General features: G+C 41.1%; 1 protein-coding gene across 2 annotated transcripts in view; it reads left to right on the top strand.

The window, feature by feature from the left end:
- Window positions 1-23,307, top strand: part of LOC148010432 (uncharacterized) — a 150,419-nt gene that overhangs the window by 13,452 nt on the left and 113,660 nt on the right. For both annotated transcript variants that reach the window (XM_087671383.1, XM_087671385.1), the window contains exons 2-3: window positions 11,481-11,539; window positions 11,620-11,660. In XM_087671383.1, coding sequence (XP_087527509.1) covers window positions 11,481-11,539; window positions 11,620-11,660 — 100 coding nt within the window. The remainder of the gene's footprint in view (window positions 1-11,480; window positions 11,540-11,619; window positions 11,661-23,307) is intronic.

The raw sequence follows: 23,307 nt of genomic DNA, 5'->3' as shown, positions 1-23,307 counted from the left end.
GTCCACCTTGGGTGATACATGTTGTCCTAAAGCATCAAGAGTTGCTTTCCCCGTTTTACCCTTGCTGCCTTTAGTTGAGCATCTGAATCCTCTTCGATTTTGAGCATCGTGAGTCATTTCCATGACTAAAACTAGCAATCTCAGCATGCTGCCATGCTGAGGCCCATTCCATGATCAGGCATTGGATTGTTTTGTTGTCTTTACTGTCTTTAGAGAGTGAAGCATCATCCTAGCACAATTCTTCATTGCTAGAAGACATACTTGCTGAATTTGTGACAGCTGAGAACAATTTCAGCAAGTCGGTTGCAATTGTGGCATGCGATCAAGTGCCTTGGGACCACCTACTTGAAGGTGTTGTTATATCCTACCAATGGAACCACGAAACCAGCCTTCCTTTTCAAGAAAGGATGTTACCGAGCAGTTTTTCACACGAATGAATAATTAAATACTTGTTCTTCTTTGCAACCAACAATCCTAAAACTCAATTTGCCCCTTATTTGCACAAAAGGGGAGCTAATTTAGTGTTCTCTTGTTGCATGCAAACCAGCCCTGTTGTAGTCTGTAGACCACTAGATTCTCACTAGATTGCACATCCATCAAGCATATAGGAGATAGAAATAGTGAGAGAGATAAAAATTCTTTTTTGTTGTCCTAAAATGTCCAAATAGTAGTCACGATCATTAAGCTGTGCTCCAAAACTGGGCACCTTCTCAAATTTGTGCATCGAATGTAGTCACCGTTTGTTGCAAGACATCTAGATACTATCACCTATAGTTGAATGCCCCCTAGATGCTGTTGGCTAGAGCTGGTTAGCGTTTTTTAGTTGTCTAACTATCAATAATATTGCTTAACTTGTTTCCTTGCCCTATGAATTGCTCAGAATGGTGCTCTCCAACTTTAAACATGGCTGCATGCCAAGTATCTGTGAGAGTGTGCAAGAGAAGAAGGAACTCAAACACAGAGGAAGAGAGAGAGAGAGAGAATTTGCAAGAGAAGAACAAAAGAAACTTGCACTGAACAAGGAACAAATGTTGAATACAGAAGGAAGACTTATCAGTCTTTGCACGCAGCCCGCATTGTCAGTGAGGGCACCAAATGAGGTTGATAATGATTGCAATAGTGGAGATGGAGGAAGACGACAGAGTCGGAATGTGCACCTGCCAAGGAAGGAAGGAAGATGATGATACGAATGACTGCCAAGTGGGGAATGGCCATAAATAGCCACAAAACCCTTGAATTGGCCGATTGTAGTTTTAAAATGCCATAAATGCTAGCTGACCAACATTTAATGTTGGTCATGGTATAATAAATACCAGATGGCCACCAAAAAATCCAACTCGCAAGGACAACGTGAGGTAGGTGTAGACAACCTGGGAAATGCAGAAACTGCTCATGGAAAACACGCTGGAACTCAACAAACAAAAGAAATGTGCCTAGATAGCTACTCTAGAATGAGTAGCCTTTCCCATCAAAACACATGATAGACCTATTAGAGTTCCAAAAATCCTCGTTTTACTCAGACTAAGGCTCAGAGGCAGGAGATGACAAGGCGTGACAAACATGACTTCTAATATCCCCTATCAGATATTCTAGATGTGGTGGAAGGCCAAGGAAGAAACGGATCTTGGGGTGGCAAGAGGAATGCCAATGTTGATGAAGTTTGTTGATGTAGATTGCCGATGAAGAAGCTCCTCACGATCCTGGGAAACCCTCTCTGAAACACTATGGTCTAGGAAATCCATAGTTGCATCACTGAGATCGTCGCCCTCTAAAAGGGATGGGATATGCCAAATATGGTAGTTGGTTGGCCAACAATAAATGCCTAAATAATCACTAAAATGACCACTATAAAATGCCTAAATTACCTAGTAATATCAAGCATAGCCTAGACTCACACATGAGCTGACTAGACTGCTAATACCCTCTCTCAGATCATGGGTGATGTGATTCAATACAATGATAAGCATATACAACAAAGAACCACCAGAGTAGAACCATGGATACCCAAGTAGTGGGTGATCAAGCCATCGTCAAGGTGCCTCGGAGAGAACCGAAGGTCAATGTTGATTGTAGCAATGCTTGAAAATAGGGAAGAGTCAGAACAGATCTTTGTGTTTGTTAACAATGTTTCGTAGTAGCTGTCACGAGGACGTGAAAATTTGATGCTTTGCTTATGTTTAATTGACATTTGATTAAAGGATCAATCAAATGTGCAATTAAAAGATGCACATGTGTTGCACATGTGAGGTACAAGCTACTTTTTCACAGTTGAAGGCCAAAGGACCTTGTGAAAAAGATGGGTGTCAAAGGCAAAAGTTGTAACAAGTTACACTTGTTAGATTCTAGGTGAATTTTGGTGTCAGTTTGCCCCTAGGACCATTAATTGGCCATTAAGTGTCAGTGTGGTGACACTAGGGACTAGGCATTAATTAATGGATTAATGCTTGTCCAGGGGTCAATTAATGCATGGGAACACTTTGGGTTGCAAATGGCCTAGCCAATTAATTTTTGGATGGGCAAGGTCAATTTTCTGGGCATGGATTAAGGGCTGAATTAATCTTCAGAATTAATTAATTTTGAAAATTGATTAAATGGCTGGAAATTGCTGAAAATGGATTAAGAAAGCTGCCACTTGGCAAAACTTTCCCATGCAAGTGGGGGAAAGGCTAAATAGGGCTGAAGGGAGAGGGAAATCTTGTTTTTTCATTTTGGAGTTGTTGGGAAGAGGTGTTGAACTGTTGCTGCCAGCTTTTGGGGTCATTTCCCAGCCATTGGAAACCATTTTGGTGATGGAGATTGCATATTCTTGACCTTGGGAAGCTGGCAATTGCTACTGATGCACTTTCTCCTGAAGATCACAGCCTTTGATGCTCCTATTGTTGTTGGTGCATCCGTTTGGGGCTGTATAGCAGGGCAGCAACTGATTTTGATCAGTTCTTCGTGACAAATCTCAAAATTTTTTCTCTCTACAGCATTCTCTCATCTCCTTCAGCCTATGCGCAGCCATTCTCAGCAATTCTTCGCCATTTGGAGAAGATTTCATCCATTTTTGGTGGGCTGATCTGTAATTTCTGCAGTGATCCCTAATTTACAACAGAAATTAGGGTTTAGCAACCACCTTGGGATCCGTGCCAGAGATTGAAGGCTCAAGGAATTGAAATCAGCAGTTGATAATTGAAGATTATAAAGGGATTTCAGGAGCCAGCCCATCCCAAATTGATTTGGGGCAGCATTTGGCCAGCCAAGGGTCAAATTGGAGAAGAAGTCCTGGGTGAATCAAGGGGAAAATGACCCAAAAGGCTTGCTGGTCATTTATGACAGTAAGAGCAATTGGTTAGCAGGAGGAGATTGAAGAATCTCGAGTTGTACTCCTTCCAATTAAATGAAAGCTAAAGAAATACAGCAAGGGGCACTAATTTTGGGGCCAGCAGGGTGTCTACTGACCAAAAATGTTATGGTAAAGTGTATATTTCATTTTATGTGCATTTATTTATTGCTGTAATTAACTCTTAAATTAGGTTATCACCACCCATTCCAAGAAGGAAGGCTGATTTCAGTAGCATACAAGACTAGGAGCCAATCCCGCTCGCTCTCAAAGAACAACCTATCATGAACCTGGATGTTAATCCCAGCTTCAGGATTTGAATCTACTAGACTTCAGTCAATGCGTTAGAAACGTCCCTCTTTGGAACTTGTGCACTTGTATACTTGTATAGATGAGACTCAGCTCCCTCATGGCACTACCCTCTCACACTCCCTCATTGGCACCGGAGAGTTGTGAGGGGTGACCGTATCAGCTGGACTAGAAAGCACATGAGGAAGGGGGAATCAAGCCCTTCTCGGGATTTGAAGAAATGGATCCCTTGCACGTTGTGGACTTCTTCTTGACTAAAGGATTAGAGTTGGGGTCTGAGGAAGAGGATGACACATCGGAGGAGGCTGCATTTCGCTTTTTCTGCTTCCATGAGGCTGCTAACTCCTGGCAGTTCTTCTGCAAGTGATCCTTCTTACCAGAGTGATAACATTGGGCCTTTGACTTCTTGTTCCTGTTACCCCTCTTTGAAGTTGTAAAGGCCTCACTAGAATCGCCATAATGAGATGAGAGCCTCCCCTATAGACGTAAAGATATCTCATGCTGAAGCAACATTGAGGACGTATGTGTAAAGCTGTCCATAAAGGGTCACAACACACATAGGGAAAGGTGCCTCGTACAACATTTTAAGCTTCGGCCATATCTCTGGTAATGTCCTACAAGAGGTAACCATTGGTAGAACTTTTTTAGAAATACACTGAAGCAGTGCAGAATATGCATGGGCATTGTTCAAATCCCATGTAAGCATAGCTTCCTCATGGTTGTTCTCATTAAAATCGTTGGGAAGAGAAAAGGATTTTGAGGTTGAGAAATAGTTTCACATACAATGTACCAAATCCGCTTCTGCACAAACTAAGCTTTCATCACAAGACTTCATGTAAGATAGTTAGGTCCATCTAACTTATCATTTGTAGAAGTGCACGGAGAAACCATCTAGAGAGGAGAAGAAAAGAAGGTAGAGGATGGAGGGAATACGGAGAGGGAATACAACTAAACCAATAGCAAAGACTTCACAAAATAAGAGTTCACATGCAGGGTAATGTCATGAGGACATGTATTTTTGAAACTTCACTTAACATGTGGATTAATTCTTAATCACATGGTTAAGTAAATGTTGCACATGTGAGGTGTAATTGGGGTTAGAGTAAATTTACGAGCCTGGGACGTGAGGAAATCAGGGGATGTGAAATTCGGGAATGGAAGTTGCCTAGGCAATTTAAGTATTGGCTAGCTAGATTATTTCTTGGGGCATTGAAATAATTATTAGATTAATTTTCAGTATTTAAAGACTAAAAAATAATATTTAATTATGGATAATGTTGGAAAAACCATTAGGGAAGGTTGCCACTTGTAAAAAATGCCATGCAAGATTGAAAAACGCCTTTAGAGGTTGGAAAGAGGCATTTTTAGTGTATTTAGCCTACAAGAGAGAGGGAGGAAATGCTGCTAGTCTGATTTGCAGCCATTGGAGGACCTTTTGAGACAGTTAGGGGCAAGAGAAGACCAATCAATAGTAGGTGACGGCATCTACAGGTTGTTGAGATAGGGCAGCAACAATAAATGATTGATTTTCTTCAGTTCTTTGCATCTACAAGATGTTGAGACAGGAAGCAACAGTAAATGACATATTTTCTTCAGTTCTTCGTGAAGAAAGTCTGAATTTTATCTCTCTTTAGCATTCTCTCTCATCTCCCAACCTTTCTACAGCCTTGCTCCGAAGATTACAGCATTGAGATCACCAAAGGCTGAGAAATTTCAGATTTCTTTGTTGTAAACCCTAATCTGCAGCAGAAACTAGGATTTAGCAGCAGCCTCGGGAAGTGTGCCAAAAATTGGAAGCTCTAAGACTTGGATTCAACAAGACTGAAGCTGTTTTAGCCTATTTAAGTGGAGGGACCAACAAATCAATGAATTTGGGGCATTTTTCATCTCCATCAAAGCGGGCGAAGGCGAATTGATTGCCCAAATCAAGGGGAAAATTAGATTGAAGACTTGCTGGCCATTTTGATAGCAAAGGGAGTTGGAATACTGAAAGGGATTGGGAGAATGCCATCGTACATCAACTTCCAGTTAAATGAATACGGAAAGGGGCACTAGTTTTGGGGCCAACAGGGTGTCCAATGTCCAAGATTATATAGTAAAGTGTGCATTTCAGTTTTGTGAATTTGTTAATTGTTGTAAATAGTGCTTAATCAGGTTATTTACCACCCTATCTGAGGAGGAAGGTTGGTTACATGTAACAAAAAATTTGATAAAAAACGAAGGCAACTATTGCACAATGAAGAAAAACTAGTCAGAAACTACCAAAAACAGCAAGAACGGCCTGTATAAACAATTGCCTAGCCACGGTTAGTGGCATAAAACCAAAAACGCAGGTTGGTGGAGCATTGAATGCAACAAACTAACGATTGGAGGTTGAAATCCAGGTGCAAGCTGAAAATGTAGGTTGCTGTTCTAAAAAACGCAGGCGTGATCAGTAGGGGGAAGAAAGACCTGTAATCAGTAGAAAAATCATAGTAGGAACCTAGATCTTGCAATTTGATACCATGTCAGAAGTGGTGTAACAATGAAAGCATAGACAAGTGCTGAAATAAATTGCTGAATACAAGACAAAAGAGAAAGGAAACAAAAGAACACTACAAAGGAAGAGAGCTTAGAGATGTGCTCGGGAAACGGAATCCATATATCAAACACGAGAATGAAACGTACAATAGTGAGTCACACTGGCTAGGTGGGTATCAGCATTGGCTCCTCTATCCAACAGTAAGACCACCACCTGAAGAATGATGATGACTGAATGAGAGGAGGAGGAGCCACTGAATAAATAGGCCCAAAATATGCCAAATATGGCAGCTGGTCTGTCAGCATTTAATGCTGGTTGGCCAGCAATAAATACCTAAATAATCACTAAAATGACCACTATAAAATGCCTAAATTATCCAATAATGTCAAGCATAGCCCAAACTCACATGTGAGCTGACTCGATTGCTAACAGAAGACAATTCAAATACCAAGCCTAGTAAGGCCATAAACTGAGAGGAGTGGAAAGCCCAAGTTCGGATTATAAAGGACCTGTGAATGGGAGCTTGATGTGTGGTCGGGAAACAAGGTCAAATTGCCAACACCACAAATAGGCACCAATAGAATGTCACCAATAGTGATGGAACCCTTAGAAGGGCATAGATCGTGGAACAATCGTGGAACAAATCACCTTGTGGAGTCATATGACTAGAAGCTTTACTATCAACCAGCCAAGGCTTCTTAGAAGATGAGGCAACCATTGAAGAAGGCTCCTCCAAGTCAACAATATGAAAGAGCATTGACTTATGGGTAACTAGTGGAGTAGAGGTAGAAGGCTCGGATGTTTTAGTTCCATCCTTTGCTCCCAGACGAAGGTGAGGGCAGTTTCTTCAACATTTCTCCTCTGGATGTGTCCCCTTTTCAAGTATGGGCATTTAGGCTTCTTCGAGTTGGAGTCAAAACTTGAAGAACTCTCTTGTCCTTTAGCCTTTGACTTCCCTTTCTTCTTCTTCCCCCCTCCCGAACTTGCAACAAAAGCTTTGGAAGAGGTGGATCCACTGGCTATCTGTGTGGCGCGCTCGTCATACTCCAAAACAAGCGGGGCAAGCTCCTCCTGTAGAAGCTTCTCATGGGTCCTTGATATGAGAAGTCTGGTGTAGAAGGCATCAAACCTAGGAGTGTAGCTGAGTCAAAAGAATCATGGCCATATCCTCTGAAGAGATCATCCTACCAAGGATGTAAGCACATTTCTCATACCCTCTAGCTTGTTGATATGATCCTTCATGGAAGGAGAGTCATTGATAGCGAGCATCCATAACTTCTCGAGAGTAATCCAGTGGGCAAATGCCTTTTGATGGTACAAAGAAGCAAGCTTTGTCCACACTTCTGCTACTTTCCACAACTTGCGTACATGTACTAGGAGAGAATCTTGTCAGCTCATAAAGAGGAAAGATCGAGCTCTAGAGTTGAGCTGATTCCATAAGGCCGCATGATCCATTGATGATTTAACAATGGGATCCTCCACTGGATGGGTAACAAACTCCCAAAGATCGAAGGTATCACGGGTGCACTCCACTTTACACGACCAAAGCGAGTAGTTGGAATCATCAAGCCGGTCTTCTTTGGACAAAGGGAGTACATGCACTTGTATAGGGGGGGCGGCCATGGAAGGCATATGAAGGCAAGTAGAATGGGCCTTTTGTGAAATATGGAGAGAACGGGGAGAAGAGGGTTCTTGAATAAATGGGCTAGGTGACCTCTGTTCATCGTGTGAACTAGCACGAAAATCTCTCTGCCTCTTAAGAGGAAGGAATAGAGACCTCATCCATTGAGTTAGCAAAGAATTGGTGATAAGACATCTTTCTATATACTTGCAAACACCCACAATGTGGTGGCCTATGTGTAGTGAAGATTTGATGTTCAGCAATGGTGATGGCAATGGCGGAGAGAGAGGAGTGAGCAACAACAATAGAGAGTGAGATGCACGATGTGTGGGTATAAAGAGTGTACCTCTTTTTAGGTTTTTGTGATAGTTATATCTAAAGTACTAAAGTACAAGTTGCTAAGGGTGTGTTCACACCCGAGTACGCATAAAAGGCATGGTGGCCCTTTATTCCCAACAACCTCCCATTCTAAAGACAGTGGGCCTGAAGGTTGAGAAAAGAATAAGCCAAGTCTAAGTATGAACAAAGCTAAATTACATATACTATCTGATTCCCATCATCTGTTTTGGCAATGAGCAAAATGCTCCGTTGGAAGTCCCTTCGTGAGAAAGTACCTCAAAGTACCATCAATCGGTCACCTAATAGGTCTTTGGGGGGGAAAGCACATCAAGAAGTGTGGTCGGGCAAGCCACCTTCGTGTACACACTTGAGAGTGTTTAACTGCGAGGCATTTGTGCACATACGCAAAAAACAATGCAACAACTTGGAGTCAAAGTCTTGTAAATGCATTCTCCTAAGATATGGTGACAAGAGAGAAATGGGGTATAAGTTATGGGATCTTGAAAAAAGGAAAATATTACACAACAATGATGTAATCTTTTGGGAAAATCTCATGCTTAAACAACCCGAAAAGACAAAAGAAGTGAAAGGGATTGTGCTCCGAGAAGAAACACCTGTAGGATAGTAAAGAGTGCATATGGAACGAACTAGTCCGTACATAGTACGAATGCAACTATGCATTTTGAGAAGTGTTGGAAAAAGTACCCCCATCTATGTGCAGGTTCAAATGATGGAGCGAAGGAGCCTACCTCTTCATCCACATTTTCTCCTAGCCTCCCACTACTATGATTGAGTTAGTCCTTCTCATCCATCAAGTGGACAGATCTCCCTTGGCTTTCTTGTCTTCTTAGAGGTTCTGTCTTGTGGATAATAGTGCTTTGAGTTACATGATCTATAGGTGTAATTGGTTATGGGATGATGAGAGAGGTCCTTGCTTGTGGATAGCAGTGCTTTGAGTCACATGATTTACAGGTTTGATTGGTTATGGGATCTTCGTCCTTAAGAGGGGGTGCCATCAGCTCAATGACACATGGTCAATGCTTATCGGTGGTATGGGTAGCATGCTGATTTTACTTGACCAAGTTGTTTAGAGAAGGTCCCCTATGTTTTGGATTTGTGCTTCCATCTCCTCTCAGTCTATGGCCTTACATTACTTGGTAGTTGAGTTATTATCACAAAGCAGTGCATCTTTGTAGAGGATGGTACCTTAGGAGTTTTTTGGATAGGTTGTTAGGAGTGTGGGCTTTATTGGTTCTATTTCCCTTCTTTTGTGGAAGCTTCTCCTTGACATCTCGTTTTCTCACCCATTAGACTACCTTTCCTTTTTGTAGGTTCTTATTCTTTCCTCACCGTCTCCTTTGGTGATTCCCTTGGATGCTCTATTTCTTTGAAGGGGGGATATTGACATAGGTTATATAGCTATGCATTCCCTAGCCCTTCTATCAATTTCAGAGGGGGATTTCCAAGACCGTGAGGAGCTCTTTGAGGGATTCACATCTTGACAGACCCTTTATGTCATGCAATGGGGCTGCTTTCCCTCTTCTTCAAGACACTCTTCCTTGCTGCTAGCATACCCCTTCCATGCCCTTTGGTCCCTAATGTCCATCTTTACCAGGAGTGCTTTGTGGCACCTTAAATACCTCCTCCCTATCGTCTTGTGGGCGGACTAGTGATTTGGCTCATGTCATTTCCACCTAGATGTGTTTGGTGAGACCCATTTGAGGCTTCTTGTTCTTGCCACCTGCATCATTGGGTTCTCATCTAGAGAGGGGGCATGCTACTCAATTACTTTCTCTTCATCAATGGACCTATTCGACCTTGACATGTTCTGATCTTGCATTGATTGGTTTTCTTCTTTTGCCTTTGGCCACACCGAAGATTTGAGAGGGGGTGTTAGTAGACATGGTTTTTTTGTGTATTGTTTTGTGTTCATCTCTGGCTTGCAAGCCTCAATTTGAGTCAGATGAGGACATTAGGAGCTCTATCATTACCATTATCTGTCAGTGTTTCTTGTTCATGGCATCTGCTGCTATTCTCAGCCATTCACCTGCTTTCAACTACATTCCATCCAGCCAAAAGCATCTTCTCCCATCTTTCTCAGTGAGATTCTCATCTGCTGCCATCAGGTTTGTGTCCTCACTGATGTGGCATACACATGTGCAGGGGCTGACTGTTGGCAGCCTTGTATCGCATTCAGATCAGAGTGTTTTTCTACTGTTTCATCTTCTTTTCCCTTCTCTGTGTATTCCTTTGCTTCCCTTGCTCACTCTCACACACATGGGGTGATGGTATGCCCTCATACTATGGCTTCTTTTTCCTTTCTCCTAAGATGGCCATAAGAGCCTTTGTATGGATTGATTTGATTTGCTTTAAGCTCCAGCTAGACTGCTGAACAATTGTGCTTTGTTGTACACATAGTTGCATTCGTATTATGTACGGACTAGTTCATTCTGTACGGTTCGTACCGTACTGTACCTTATGGCATGTATCCATACCAATTTTTTGGCCTATGAAGGCTAGACCACACAATATCTTCCAACTCCTAAGCCTTATGTTTATTATCATAATTTCAACTCTCTCTCTTTCTCTCTCTCTCTCTCTCTCTCTCTCCCCCCTCTCCCAACTTTCAAGATGAAAATGCAATTCCAAGCATATCCCTCCCCCCTCTCACACACACACACACAAAAAAAAAAAGAAAAAAGAATGAAGAGCCTCTTTGTCCATCCACCCTACACTTTACTTTGTTGTATGATGTATTACATGTTGTGCATGAGGTTTTACCTTGTTACCCTCATGTATTCATCCTATTAACTCAAGTGACATTGCTATTTTAGCTCTAGACACGTGTTTTATTATCTATAATCCAAAATAACCAAATCCGGTTTCCCCCCCCCCCCCCCCCGTACTAATATCGTACCGTACCTTACAAAATCATAAGGTACCAATTAGTACTGTATTTTATCGTACCATACCGTATTGTACCTTTTGTACTTGGCAACCTTGGTTGTACAAGTGATGCGCTTTGCTTTGCAAAACAAAAGTGATCAGTCTCACAAATAGATAGGGAGAATGAGCATTTGTTCTCTGGTCACAGAAGCTGGGATATTATGACATGGGATCTAGCCACTGGTTAGATCGTTTTCTCTCATTCTGGTATGGAGTTATTAGTGAGATCAGCACATGCCTTTGAGAGCTCTTTACTTAAAAGTTGCTATGGAATTGCACAGTATTTTGAATTTAAAGCTAAAAATTTCATAAATTGAAGTTTGACAATGTAAATCACGATCTCAAATTTGAAGAAGTTTGACAATGTGTATCACGATCTCAAATTTAGTTGTATTTCTCTTGTTTTTGATGGCACCCAGCAAGCTTTGGCTAGTGGAAATCTTCACTTTCCTCGACCCATTGTTGCTCAAATGATTAGGTGAGTTTGTAAATCTAGCTGTTTGAACAATGAAAGAAAGGTGCCTGTGGTGTCAACCTTCTCTCATCAATTTCCTACAGGATATATGATCGTGATCGAAGTGGTACAATGTCTTTTGAAGGTAATTCCTGATATTATGGATCCTGTATATTACCTGTGAGAGTGCATTAATTTGTATTATCTTTTTATGCGTGTAATCTGTTCACTTAAAAGCTGCAAGTGTCATAAAATGCTCTATTTTGGGGTCTTAGGAATATAGTGCTAGAGAGAGGGAGGCATGGAGAGAATTACAATGACTATCACAGGAAGGAAACTGAACCTACCTGATTGAATAGCAGACCATCTTTGAGCAAGGAGAGGTTAAGAGTTACCAATGTACCCCTTATATCTAAGAGGGAAGCAAAGAGCAAAGCTTTTGTTTTAAAGGCACGGTTTCCCCTTAGAGATTGTGTTGTTCATAAGTTACAGGGTTGGTCCAGAAAATCAACCCCATTATGGCTAAATGAGCATGCTCCATGCAAATGAAGTCTGATGTAGTAGCTCTATGATAATGTGACATCTGAGGATGGAGTAGCTTATTATTGGTCAATCTAGCTTTAAGTTTCCCAGACATTTTGGCTCCCATGACAATGTGAAGACAAGATAGCTTGTTTAGATTAGAGTGAATGGAAGTCTTTGATGTAAGATGCATATTTCTTCAAGAATGTTGCCATGCACTTGAGAAGAACTATCTGATAGTCTTCATGACTGTATCACAAGGTGAGGTATGCACAAAACCACACAAAGTCATACCTAAGACAACATCAAGACCTTGCTAGGCACCAAGGCTGTAAAATAGGGTTTACACAGGAGATAAAAATGTAATTTCTCAACCTTTAGGGATCAAAATGAGATCTTGGGAGCAAGGCTAGAAAATGATTGAAGAATGAGAGAGAATGCTGAATAAAGAGAAAATTCAAGCTTCCATCTTGCGAGAAAATGGAAGGAATTAGTTGCTATCTTGTCTAGATAGCCATGAAAGCTGTCTTCATTGATGGAACATACTAAATATGATGTATGTTTGGTTGAAACAACCCTTAAACTGCTGTCATCTAGTGTTGTAGTCTCTTTAAGGCATGCCACTAGCTCTCCGAAGGTATCTTGCTGGTTGGAAATGGCATGTTAATTGTTGTAGTAGCTATGGTAGCCTTCTCTCTGTCCCTCTCAACTTGCACAAGGCTGAAAAGACCCTCTCTCTCTCTCTCTCTCTCAAAGTGAAAAATGTCTTTTTCACTTGCATGGGTAAGTTTTGCCAATTGGCACCCTTCCGAACTCAAAATTTCAGCATTATTTGCATTATTAAAATAATTTTTAACTTTAAAATTTAAATTTTTTTAAAATTAATTTAAGTACCCAAAAAATTTGTCTGACCAATCAACAATTAAATTGGCTAGGCCAATTGATCTTCCAAGTGTTTGTGAGTCTTCTTTAACCCTCGAATTGACATTAAGCATCATTAAATGCTAAGTCCTTAGTGTCACTAATTGACACTTATGGGTAATAAAATATCTTAGGCCAATTTCTAGTACCAGATATCACCTAGTATCTATGCAAGACTACTTTAGACAACTTTTGCCTTTGATATCCAATGGTTTCATTGGGTCCTTGGCTCGTAAATATAAAATAATCTCAACTGTACTTTATATGTGCAACAAATAGCTAAACATTTAATTAAAAATCAACCCAAATGTTAAGTAAAGCAATCAAAATTTCATATCCTCATGATAGATGATATAATGACAATGAATACAAAAGATGTAGAGGCAGTGGATACAAATGTCCTATTTGAAAATGCAATTGATATAGCGTCAGTAATGCAATTGAGTCAATGATAGTGCATGCCAATGATGGTTTGACTGCGAGTGTAGATAATATCTTGATAGAGAATATGGGTGATGCTTTGATCGAGAATGCAATTGTGAAGGATGCAAATGTTTAATTTGTGCAAGGCTAAACAAAATGCTTTTCAAAGTGTTTGCCTAGTATAAAAGAGAGAGATATTTGTCATGTTGTTTGCTTCTTTATGGATGCTTGATATTGGAATCGTATGCTTTTATATATATGATGATGGGGCAAACGTAGATGTTTGTCTCTACAAAAGACATGGAAAGCATCTAGGTGGTGCCACAATCCCTCTAATAAATCTGAACTGAGAACAATGCCATCCGCATACAATAAGATCTGTATCAGCACCATTGTTAGGTTGGGTTCGGCTTCTAGTTGGTCAATGTAATTAGACACTTCATCTATATATAAATCAAGCAATATGAGTAAAAGCGGGCATCCTTGTTTCACTTATATGCTATTGTCAGTGCTCTTTGATGGCCTTCAAGTGCCCGTACATGACGTGTTATTGTCTCATATAATGCATAGATAGCCCACAGTATATCTTCTGGTACTCCAATATCTTGTAGTCTTTGTCTCGGGGATGTGAAATGATACTCTAATCTTGCCGATAAGATGTGATTAAGTTATTAATCAAACGTGCAAGGTTGTCTAGTACATGTGATGCACATGGCAGTTATTTCATGGTAATAAGCCAAGGACCCCGAGGATGCAATGGGTATCAAAGGCAAAAGTTGTAATAAGTTATGCTTGACAGGTACTAGGTGGTACGTGGTGTCAGATGTTAGCCTAGACCAATTTATTAGCCACTAATGTCGATGGTGACATTAGAGACTAGGTACTAATTAATCAATTAATGCTAGTCTAAGTGTCAATAACTACTCATGGATACTTGGAAGACAAATTGGCCTAGCCAATTTAATTATTGGTTGGTGAAATTATTTTTTTGAGCACTATAATAATTATTAAATTAATTCTCAGAGGGTAGTCCAAGGTGACAGCAGTCCAAGGTCCTTTTGGTATAGGTGATAACATACATGAGGGGGAAGCAATCTTTCTAGGGGTCCTAAGTTACAGATGATAACTTTCATGGCCGTTTGAGGAGGGTAGCAGTAGCTTTTCAGTATTTCAAACAATCAAACTCTGAAATTTCTCTCTCTATAACATTCTCTCTCATCCCCTTGCCATCTCTCAAGTTACCTCATCATTTTCTAGTAGTTTGAGTCATTAGAGGAAGAGATTTCAGTCAATCTTTGCTAAGCCCTAATTTAAAGTAGAAATCAATGTCTAACAATCGCCTCGGGATGCGTGCTCAGAATTGAGGGCCTAGGATTTGATTTCCAACAGTTAAAATTCAGGAGTTTTAGGGAGATTCAAGAGGCCGGACAAGCTAATATCAGATTTGGGGTAGAATTTGTCTTTCAAGGAGCAAGGTGAAGGCCAATCGGCCAATCCTTGAGCAAACCAAGGGGCAAATTGGTTTGGAGGCTTGCTTGCCAGTTTTGATAGAAAGAGGCACTTGGATTAGTAGAGGAGGTTGGAGGATCTTAGTTGTACTCCTTTCATTTACAATATAAGTTAAAGAAATATCGAAACGGATGCCAATTTTGGGGCCAACAGGGTGTCCAATGTCCAATATTAAAGTGGTAATATTTGCATTTTCATTTTACGTGAATTTTATGCTTGTCGAATTAAGTGCTTAATGAGGTTTCACTACCTCTTCAAGAAGGAAGGTTGGTTTCGGTCTCTCCATAATGCATGTATGAGGCACTGTATTAAAAGCTTTGCAGAAATCCACAAAGTTGCAATATATCCCCTTGTCTTGAGCTTGACCCTCCTTGATAATGGCTCTGAGTGTGAGGATATGGTCCAAAAGCTTTGCGGAAATACACAAAGTCGCAATATATCCTCTTATCTTGAGCTTGACCAACCTTAAAAATGGCTTTGAGTGTGAGAACATGGTCCAATGTGGTATATTTGCCTCAGAAACTTTCCTACCCTTATGTTCTTATGCTCTTTTGCCTTGCATCTTAGCCCACTCACTAAGTTCATGCTCTAGTAAATTATAGTATTGTTTGCCGAGCTTATAGAAAAGCCCTCACATACTGCTCTATTGAATATATGTGCCAATAGGGGTGCTAGTATGCCGCAAGCGTGTGAGAAATGTTCTACCACTAGCCCATCCTCATCCTGTGCCCTCCCATTTTGTAATCTATAAATTGCATGTGTAATCATTTTCTAGGTGAAGAAAGACTAGTGTGTTGGCCTACAGGCCTATGTCCTGGCAGATCATATAGCTATCTTCAATGGTTAGGCCAAGCATTTGGTGATGTAATCTATATGGGGTTTTGTGTTTTATGAAACATCTTTCATGCACTCTTGCTATCGCGTCCCAAAAATAGTTCATATATCTTTGTCTCTATTGTCTTGCTTCTTCCTCCACACAAGGCTTTTGTAAAATGCCCTTACTTGACGATGTGTCCGAGTCTCTAGCTCCACTTCTCTTTATAAGCGAGCTCGAGTAACTCTACACTCATTATCATACCAGCTATTTTGGGGGGCAGTGGAATGTGTGGGTCTACATTGGGAAAGGGTGTGTGGGAATGTATACACGGTTAAACTATGTACGGGCTTTACTAAGTCTCTTGTACATTCCTCCAAGGATTTGCTTAAGTCCAATGTACGTAAACTAGTTTGTCAAAAGCCATTGTAGATGTGTGAGGTGTCTTCTACAAAGTAGCATTTGGGATGTTTAGAGATGCATGGTGTTTCATGTTTCATATGTCCACAAGAGAGTTAGAAAGTCAAAATAGCACAATTTGTTGCTATGGCAATGGGTCTCTCAGATACCTTAAAGTTTTGGATGCCTGGTATCAATGCTAGTGAGCCAATCAAGTAGTCCACAGTACTTGCTCCTCCTTTATGATTCCACCATGTCAAAGTAACATATCTTGGCCATTGTGGTAGACCATTTAAGATGGCTAGTCTATGTGCACTTGCCAATCGATGTGTCTTATAGGTACTCATTTACCTTAGGCTCTCTTATATGTAGGTCTCTTTCATGTATGTTAATCTCTTTGAACATGGCGTCATCATGCATATAAAATTTACTTTGTCTATCTCCTGTGTGTTTATTGAAATCTCCCACTAATAATATGTCCCCAATGCTAGCATATCTCATTATATCCTCGTAAAGTACATCAAAAGGAGATTCATCTTGTCTGGCATAGATTGAGTTTGCAGGAGGAAAGTAGCATATTGTAGGAGGAAAGCACATCAAAGGGAGATCCATCTCCTATGGCATAGGTTGAGTTTGCAGGAGGAAAGTAGCATATTACAATGAATATATCCCGTAGTCTTCTTGCATGTATCCTAATCCATAAGTATTGTGCATCATCATCTCTCTTCATTACTTGTATCATTCCTTTGAGGTCTTCTTGATTATCGATATAGCATGGCCACACCTCCAGAATGCCTAGTGCTTCTTGGTTTTCTAGTTGTTGAACGAAATGCACTTTTCCACATGTATCCTTGCACATCTGGTAGTTGACTACCTTTACATTGGTGTGTTTTTGTGTATATGGCTATGCCTATGTTTTGGAAGCGATCATCAAAGTAACAAGTGTCCAAGCATAGGGCTCCATTAGTTTCCATATTGACATCCTAAGTGTCTCATAGGCCTCATATTGACATGCAGTCCTTTTGTTATGATGACATGTCCATCCCTATAGACAACCCATTTTCCCTCTTTGTGAGCCTCCAATACTTTGGGCATGCGTTCTCTGCAATGTGCTATTTGTGTTGGGGTAAGATTCTCATTCAAATAGATTCTCACCTTTGAGGGCTCTTCTCTTAGAGAGGAAGGCTTTTTTTTCTCTATATCCCCAAAGCGAAGGATTAAAGCCTTGGGCTTAGAGTCCTCTTTCCCCACTCTTTAGGCACTAATTATAGGTACATTTGAAACCCCAATTTTGTTGGCAAGTGTCTTAGTATCTTTCTATGGGTTGGGCTACTCTTCTCTTCCCATCCTACTACCCGTACATGTAATGCCCTAGCTCATCTTGTGGCCTCTTCTTCCTAAGTAGCATTCATTACCTCAGTCTTGTTCACTGATGTTCCCTTGTTCTTTTTTACTACCTCAATCTATGGGCTGGTCTCTTCTATCTACTTCTGTATTGTCTCTGCCACTTCTGCCCATGAGGGAACCTCCCTTTTGCATGCCTTCAGTGCCACTTTCTCTTTTTGTAGTTCATATTGCGCGTTTATTTCTTTTTTCTTAAATGTATCCAATTCTTCCCTCAATTTCAAGATTTTAGATTTGCAAGCATCTACCACTTTCTGCATTGCAGTTTTCAGCATGCATTGTGGACAACATTTGCGCTTGCAATTCATTCTTAATCTTTATGTGCATATCTTACATTTCTACCTTTTGGTCTGCTATTAGTTTAGCCTTGACCCACTCATATTTCTTTTTCCAATTCTTGTCTCATAATTCGTAGTTTAGAGCGAATCATAAGATGAATTCTTCATACTTCCTTTCATTCATGGTGCATGAGATCTTGGTGCGTGAGGTCTTTCCATGCTTGTTAGATCCTGGGGAGACGGTCCAATCACTTGCCCTACGGCATGTCTTTTACCATGTGTTCTTAGGAGTTTGAACATTGCTTCCATGGGTGGTGGTGTTAGTTCTTGATCAGATTCATCTCCCAAATATTCATTTTCCACAGTTTGATGCTTCCATTTGTTTGCATTATCCATCCCTATAATTGATTGTAGTCACATATTGTGTGCAAAGCCACTCAGCTTGTACTTTGTACACATCAAATCAGAGCAAAGTCTGCAATCTCTGCAATTTTCAGTGTATTCAGAACTGCGTTAATACCAAGGTCACCCGCTGCAGTTCACAACTTGGTTCACAGCATCAAACCAGAGATATACATGACTGCATTACTCTTATGGCAGTTTTCAATGCCTCACTGTTGCATTCACAATTTCAGATATGATTACTTGGTCACTATTACATTGCAGTGTTTCAGATATGATTAATTGGTCACTGTTGCATTGGGAGTTTCAGAGACAACTGTTGCAGGTCACGACTTTTCCGATGCTTCCAGCTCACACAGAGGTGTTACTGTCACTGCATCATTCACAAGTCCAAGAATTTATGTCATGCCACTGTGACAGCATTCATAGCTTAGCCTTTACATCACGTCAATGTACACAGCAATGTGTTAGGAACTGGCCATTCATCCAGCCATTCGTCAGACAATAAGACTAAGTTAGAAGCTTCGTCAAAGAGTTCCGTGCTAAACTTGCCAGTTGACAGGTCAGACTGAAACCAACCTTCCTTCCGTGGATGGGTGGTAAATCCCTGATTACAACTTAATTACAGCAGCAAACAATAAATTCAAATCTGAAAATACAAATTTACCTACTGATCTTGGACAATGCACACTCAATTGGCCCCAAAATTGATGTCCCTTTCGGTATTTCTTTAGCTTTATTGAAGAAGAAGTTGATTTACAATGGGATTCTCCCGATCCCCTTCGCAATCCAAACTTCCCTTGCTGTCCAAAGTGACCAACAAGTCTTCAATCTGATTTGCCCCTTGATTCAGGTACTTAATTGGCTTTCACCCACTTCATAGACGATGGAAATGCCCCAAATTTATTTGTTGGCTAGTCCTCCACTTGAATTTAGCTGAAATTCACCTTCAGCCTTAAAAAATCCAAGTCTTGGAGCTTCCAATTTTTGGCACTTTTCCTGAGGCTGTTGCTAAACCCTAAATTTGCAATTTCTTAGCCTCCAAGGAACCAAATGCTGAGATCTTCAGAGCAAGGTTGTGAAATGGTTGGGAGATGAGAGAGAAAGCTGTAGAGAGAGAAATTAGAGTTTTGTCGTGAAGAATGATTAAAAATCAATCAAATGCAGTTGTTGCCTTGCCATGACAGCATGAAATGTTGTCGCCTACAGCTCAAACGTCCAAATCCGCTATCACCTTGTATCTAGATGCAATCGCCCACCTGTGGAGGGTTCGAATTTGCAATCGCTTCCTCAAAACTCACTCGTGACTGGATGCAATGGCTGAAAATAGGTTGGCCATGGCTGCTCACAGCTCTCTCACATTTGCTACAGCAAGAATGATCTCGTTTTTTCTCCTCTTCAATCTTTTACCAGCCTATATGGGCAAGTTTACCAAGTGGCAGCCTTCCCAAATGGTTTCTCCAATATTATCCATCATTAAATATTAATTTTAGCATTTAATTACTGAAAATTAATCTAATAATTATTTTGGTGTCCAAAAAAATAATCCGACTGGCCAATAATTAAATTGGCTAGGCATCTTCCACTCCCGAGTCTCTTTGTGTCATCTTTGACTATTAGATCGGTGTTAGGTATCATTAAACACCACATCTCTAGTGTCACCAACTGACACTTATGGCCAAATGAATGACCTAGGCTAACTATTGACATCAGATACCACAAAGTACCTGTGCAACATAACTTATAGCAACTTTTGCCTTTGACATCCTATGATTTTCTTGGGTCCCGGGCTCGTAAATTTACTCTAACCCTAGTTGCACCTCACATATGCAACATTTACTTAATCACGTGATTAAAAATTAATCCACATGTTAAGTGAGGTTTCAAAAATACACGTTCTCATGACAACCCTCCCTCTTGAAATCCTTGCAATCATCCTCGATTGCATTGCCAAATGCATCAAAAGCAAAGTACTACACTAAAATTTCCATAGGGCATCATAGTCAACACAACATTGCGCATTGCTGTTCAACCATTCCAGATGCCCAACATATGCTGAAAATTACCAGCCAACATAACATAACATAAGACTCACAAAGAATCTCAAAAACATTGCCAGATTATCATGTGACATATTCATTTCTCATGAGCTTAACTCATCCAGAAAAACCAAACCATAGTTAGCGAAAACCAAGCATAAACCATGGCTAAAACATCAATGGCATCATAAGACATGTTGTTGTTCACAAAACCAACTGAATACCATTGAATATTAATGATCATACGTTGAAAACCAACATTTGATAATCAGCCCTTGATGATCATTAACTAATGCTACACCAAGTATAACCAATGCCATACCAAGCACATAATGGATGCAAATGTATAGTTTCAGAATTGTAGTGAAAACCATACCAATTTGCATACCAAACATAGTGACTAGTATACTGAATAGTGATCTCCTGGCAAACATACTGTTCAGCTACAATACCCTGAAAGATGCTGAATACATTCGAGATCCACTACTTTTAGAGCTGTCCATTACTGAGGAGCGGAGGTTCTAGCTTTCTCATAAGCATCAGGTAATACTCTGGACCTCTGCTTTACTGAACTTGATTGAGCCCGAACTAACGTCGGCTCTAACTGGAAAGCATCCTTCTCCATCCATTTGGCATCCATTGGTGAATAATTCTAAAACTTCACCAAGTAAAGCTGCAACAACTGAGGATGGTTTGCCAAGTCATCCTTCTCCATCCATTTGGCATCCATTGGTGAATAATTCTAAAACTTCACCAAGTACCTTTTGGAACCCTTACCCTTGGTCTTCCTCTCTTTGTGTGTCAAAATCTGCTCTAGTACTAGTACTTTATCGAGCTCTTTAACCTCCGATTGAATTTCAGCAGATACATCCTCTAGCACATCTCTATGAAAAGGTCTAAGCAAGCTCACATGAAAGGCATTGTGTATCCGCCAGTGTAGAGGCAATTTCAGCCTGTAGCATGCATCATTGATCCTCTCTAACACTTGAAATAGCCCATAGTATCTCATAGACAGCTTTGGATACAATCGCTCTTTGCTCTTCATCTTTTTCAGCCATGCCTTTTTAAATTGCAGCAATACATAATCGCCCTCTACAAAGTGCATTGCATACCTATGACGATTAGCTGCTCTCTTTTGCTTATCCTATGATCTTTGAAGCGCATGCTTAACCTTTTGATAGGCTGAATCCATGCTTTCCACATAGTGATAAGCCTCAAAGATTTTATCTTTTGTGTGCAAAATAGGGGGTACTTTCTTACCACCCTCTACCACCTCAAAAGGAGCCTTACCAGTGGAACTATGCATTGTGTTGTATGTAAACTTAACCAACGGCAAATACTGTTTCCACTGTGCTTTGTGGTTTGATACATAGCACTTCAAAAGATCTAACACTATGGAATTTGCCTCCTCAGACGGCTGACCATCAGTTTGTGGATGGAAGGATGAAGAGAATTTCAGCATTGTGCCCATGTTCTCAAACAATCCTTTCCAATCACGATCACTAATGATCGACTTTGGTATACTATGATACTTAAACACATGCTGGATAAAAAGCTGTGCCATATGATCAGCCTTTATCTTTTTTAGCTTGCTGTTTATTAGGACTGCTGCGTGCCATATGCCCTTCTTGTTTACAAATATAGCATTTATTTGCAGCCATCAACTCCCTACGTTGTGCATCTTTTTTCCCACTCTTTCTTTGCGGTCTGTTCCTCTTTTCAGCCCTATTTTCAGATCTGCCCTGATTTTCAGCTTTATTTTCAGATTTACCCTTTTTCTTGTTAGAGAGATCACAGCCAGGCAGGTTTCAGCCTGGTGCAGTCCAGTCGGACTGCTGCAGTCGGACCTGCAGCAGTCGGACTGCCACGTGGCAGTCCGACTGCCTGCTGCAGATTTATTCCAGGCTGCGCCCTATTTTGGCGCCCCGTTCTAGGTGATTTTTCGCCTATTTATTGCTGACGTTTTCAGCAGTCTGGCCACTATTCTCTGTCGCAGATTACAGACCGGTGCCGTGCAGATTTCTGTCTCTGTTCACAGATTTCAGACAGCAGACAATGCAGACTGCAGCAGACTTCGAGGTGGACAGCAGGTCGCATCGTCGAGGTGGAGACACGCAGTCCAGCGCACTGCGCCCGTGTATATCTTTGTATTCAGCATTCTTTATACAGCAGATCTTCATTGTACACTGTCTCTTTCTCTCCCTTTTCTCTCTGCGTTCTCTCTCTCTCAGTCCTACGCTTTCACACCGCTGCACTCTGACATGGTATCAGAGCAGTGTTTGAGGGCTGACTGAGCGCAGAATCAACCTGAAAAGGAGTTTCCATCGCGACACAAATTTGCGTTTTTTGCGTTTAAGGGCAGACAGGAGGGCTGCGCCTTGGAACAAGGCTGAAACGAGTGTGGGCGCACAGGAAAGGAGTACAGGTGGTGGATTTGCTGTTGTTTACTGCTGTTTTACGCGGAGAAAGTTTGAGTTTTCAACCTAAAAGTGCAGGTTTTGCTTTTTCATCGCCTCCGGCGGGTGAAGAAGCTTCGGGACGCGGAAGAGCCTTAGCAGGCTGAGTTTACTCAGTCAAAGGGGGCTGCTTTTGCGTTTGAGAAGGCATTGCAGGTGAAGATGTCTACAGAGATGGACTTGGAGTTCCAGGCGATTATGGACCGGAAGGTGCCTGTCTTACCGGCTCGTCCTACAGATCAGAAGCTCAACGGCGACAACTACCGCATTTGGCGCGTTATGATGTTGGCCATACTGGAGTTCTATGATTTGGCGGAGTTGGTACAGGAAGATATTGACCGGCCTTCGGTAAGAGATGAGTCCAAACTCTCTTCCGATGCTCGTGCGGAGTTGGCCAGGGCCCAGTCTCATTGGGACAAACTGAATGCCAGGATTCGATCCTTTCTCTTTCTATCATGCACTACAGCCGTGATCGCTCACATCCAGCACTTGACGGTGGCTCGTGAGATATGGCTGGAGCTTGATCAAATGTACAATCGGATGACCCTGATAAGACATGGCGATTACACTATTGTCCCAGTTGCCGCCACGATTCGGTACATTTTACTCTGCCCTTATTGCTTCG

The sequence above is a fragment of the Lygodium microphyllum genome, chromosome 29 (assembly GCF_053477565.2).
Source record: "Lygodium microphyllum isolate KBCC chromosome 29, Lygodium_microphyllum_v1.1.10, whole genome shotgun sequence".
NCBI lineage: Eukaryota > Viridiplantae > Streptophyta > Polypodiopsida > Schizaeales > Lygodiaceae > Lygodium > Lygodium microphyllum.
The sequence above is the reverse complement of the archived record's forward strand: the minus strand, read 5'-3'. Positions and strand labels throughout refer to the sequence as shown.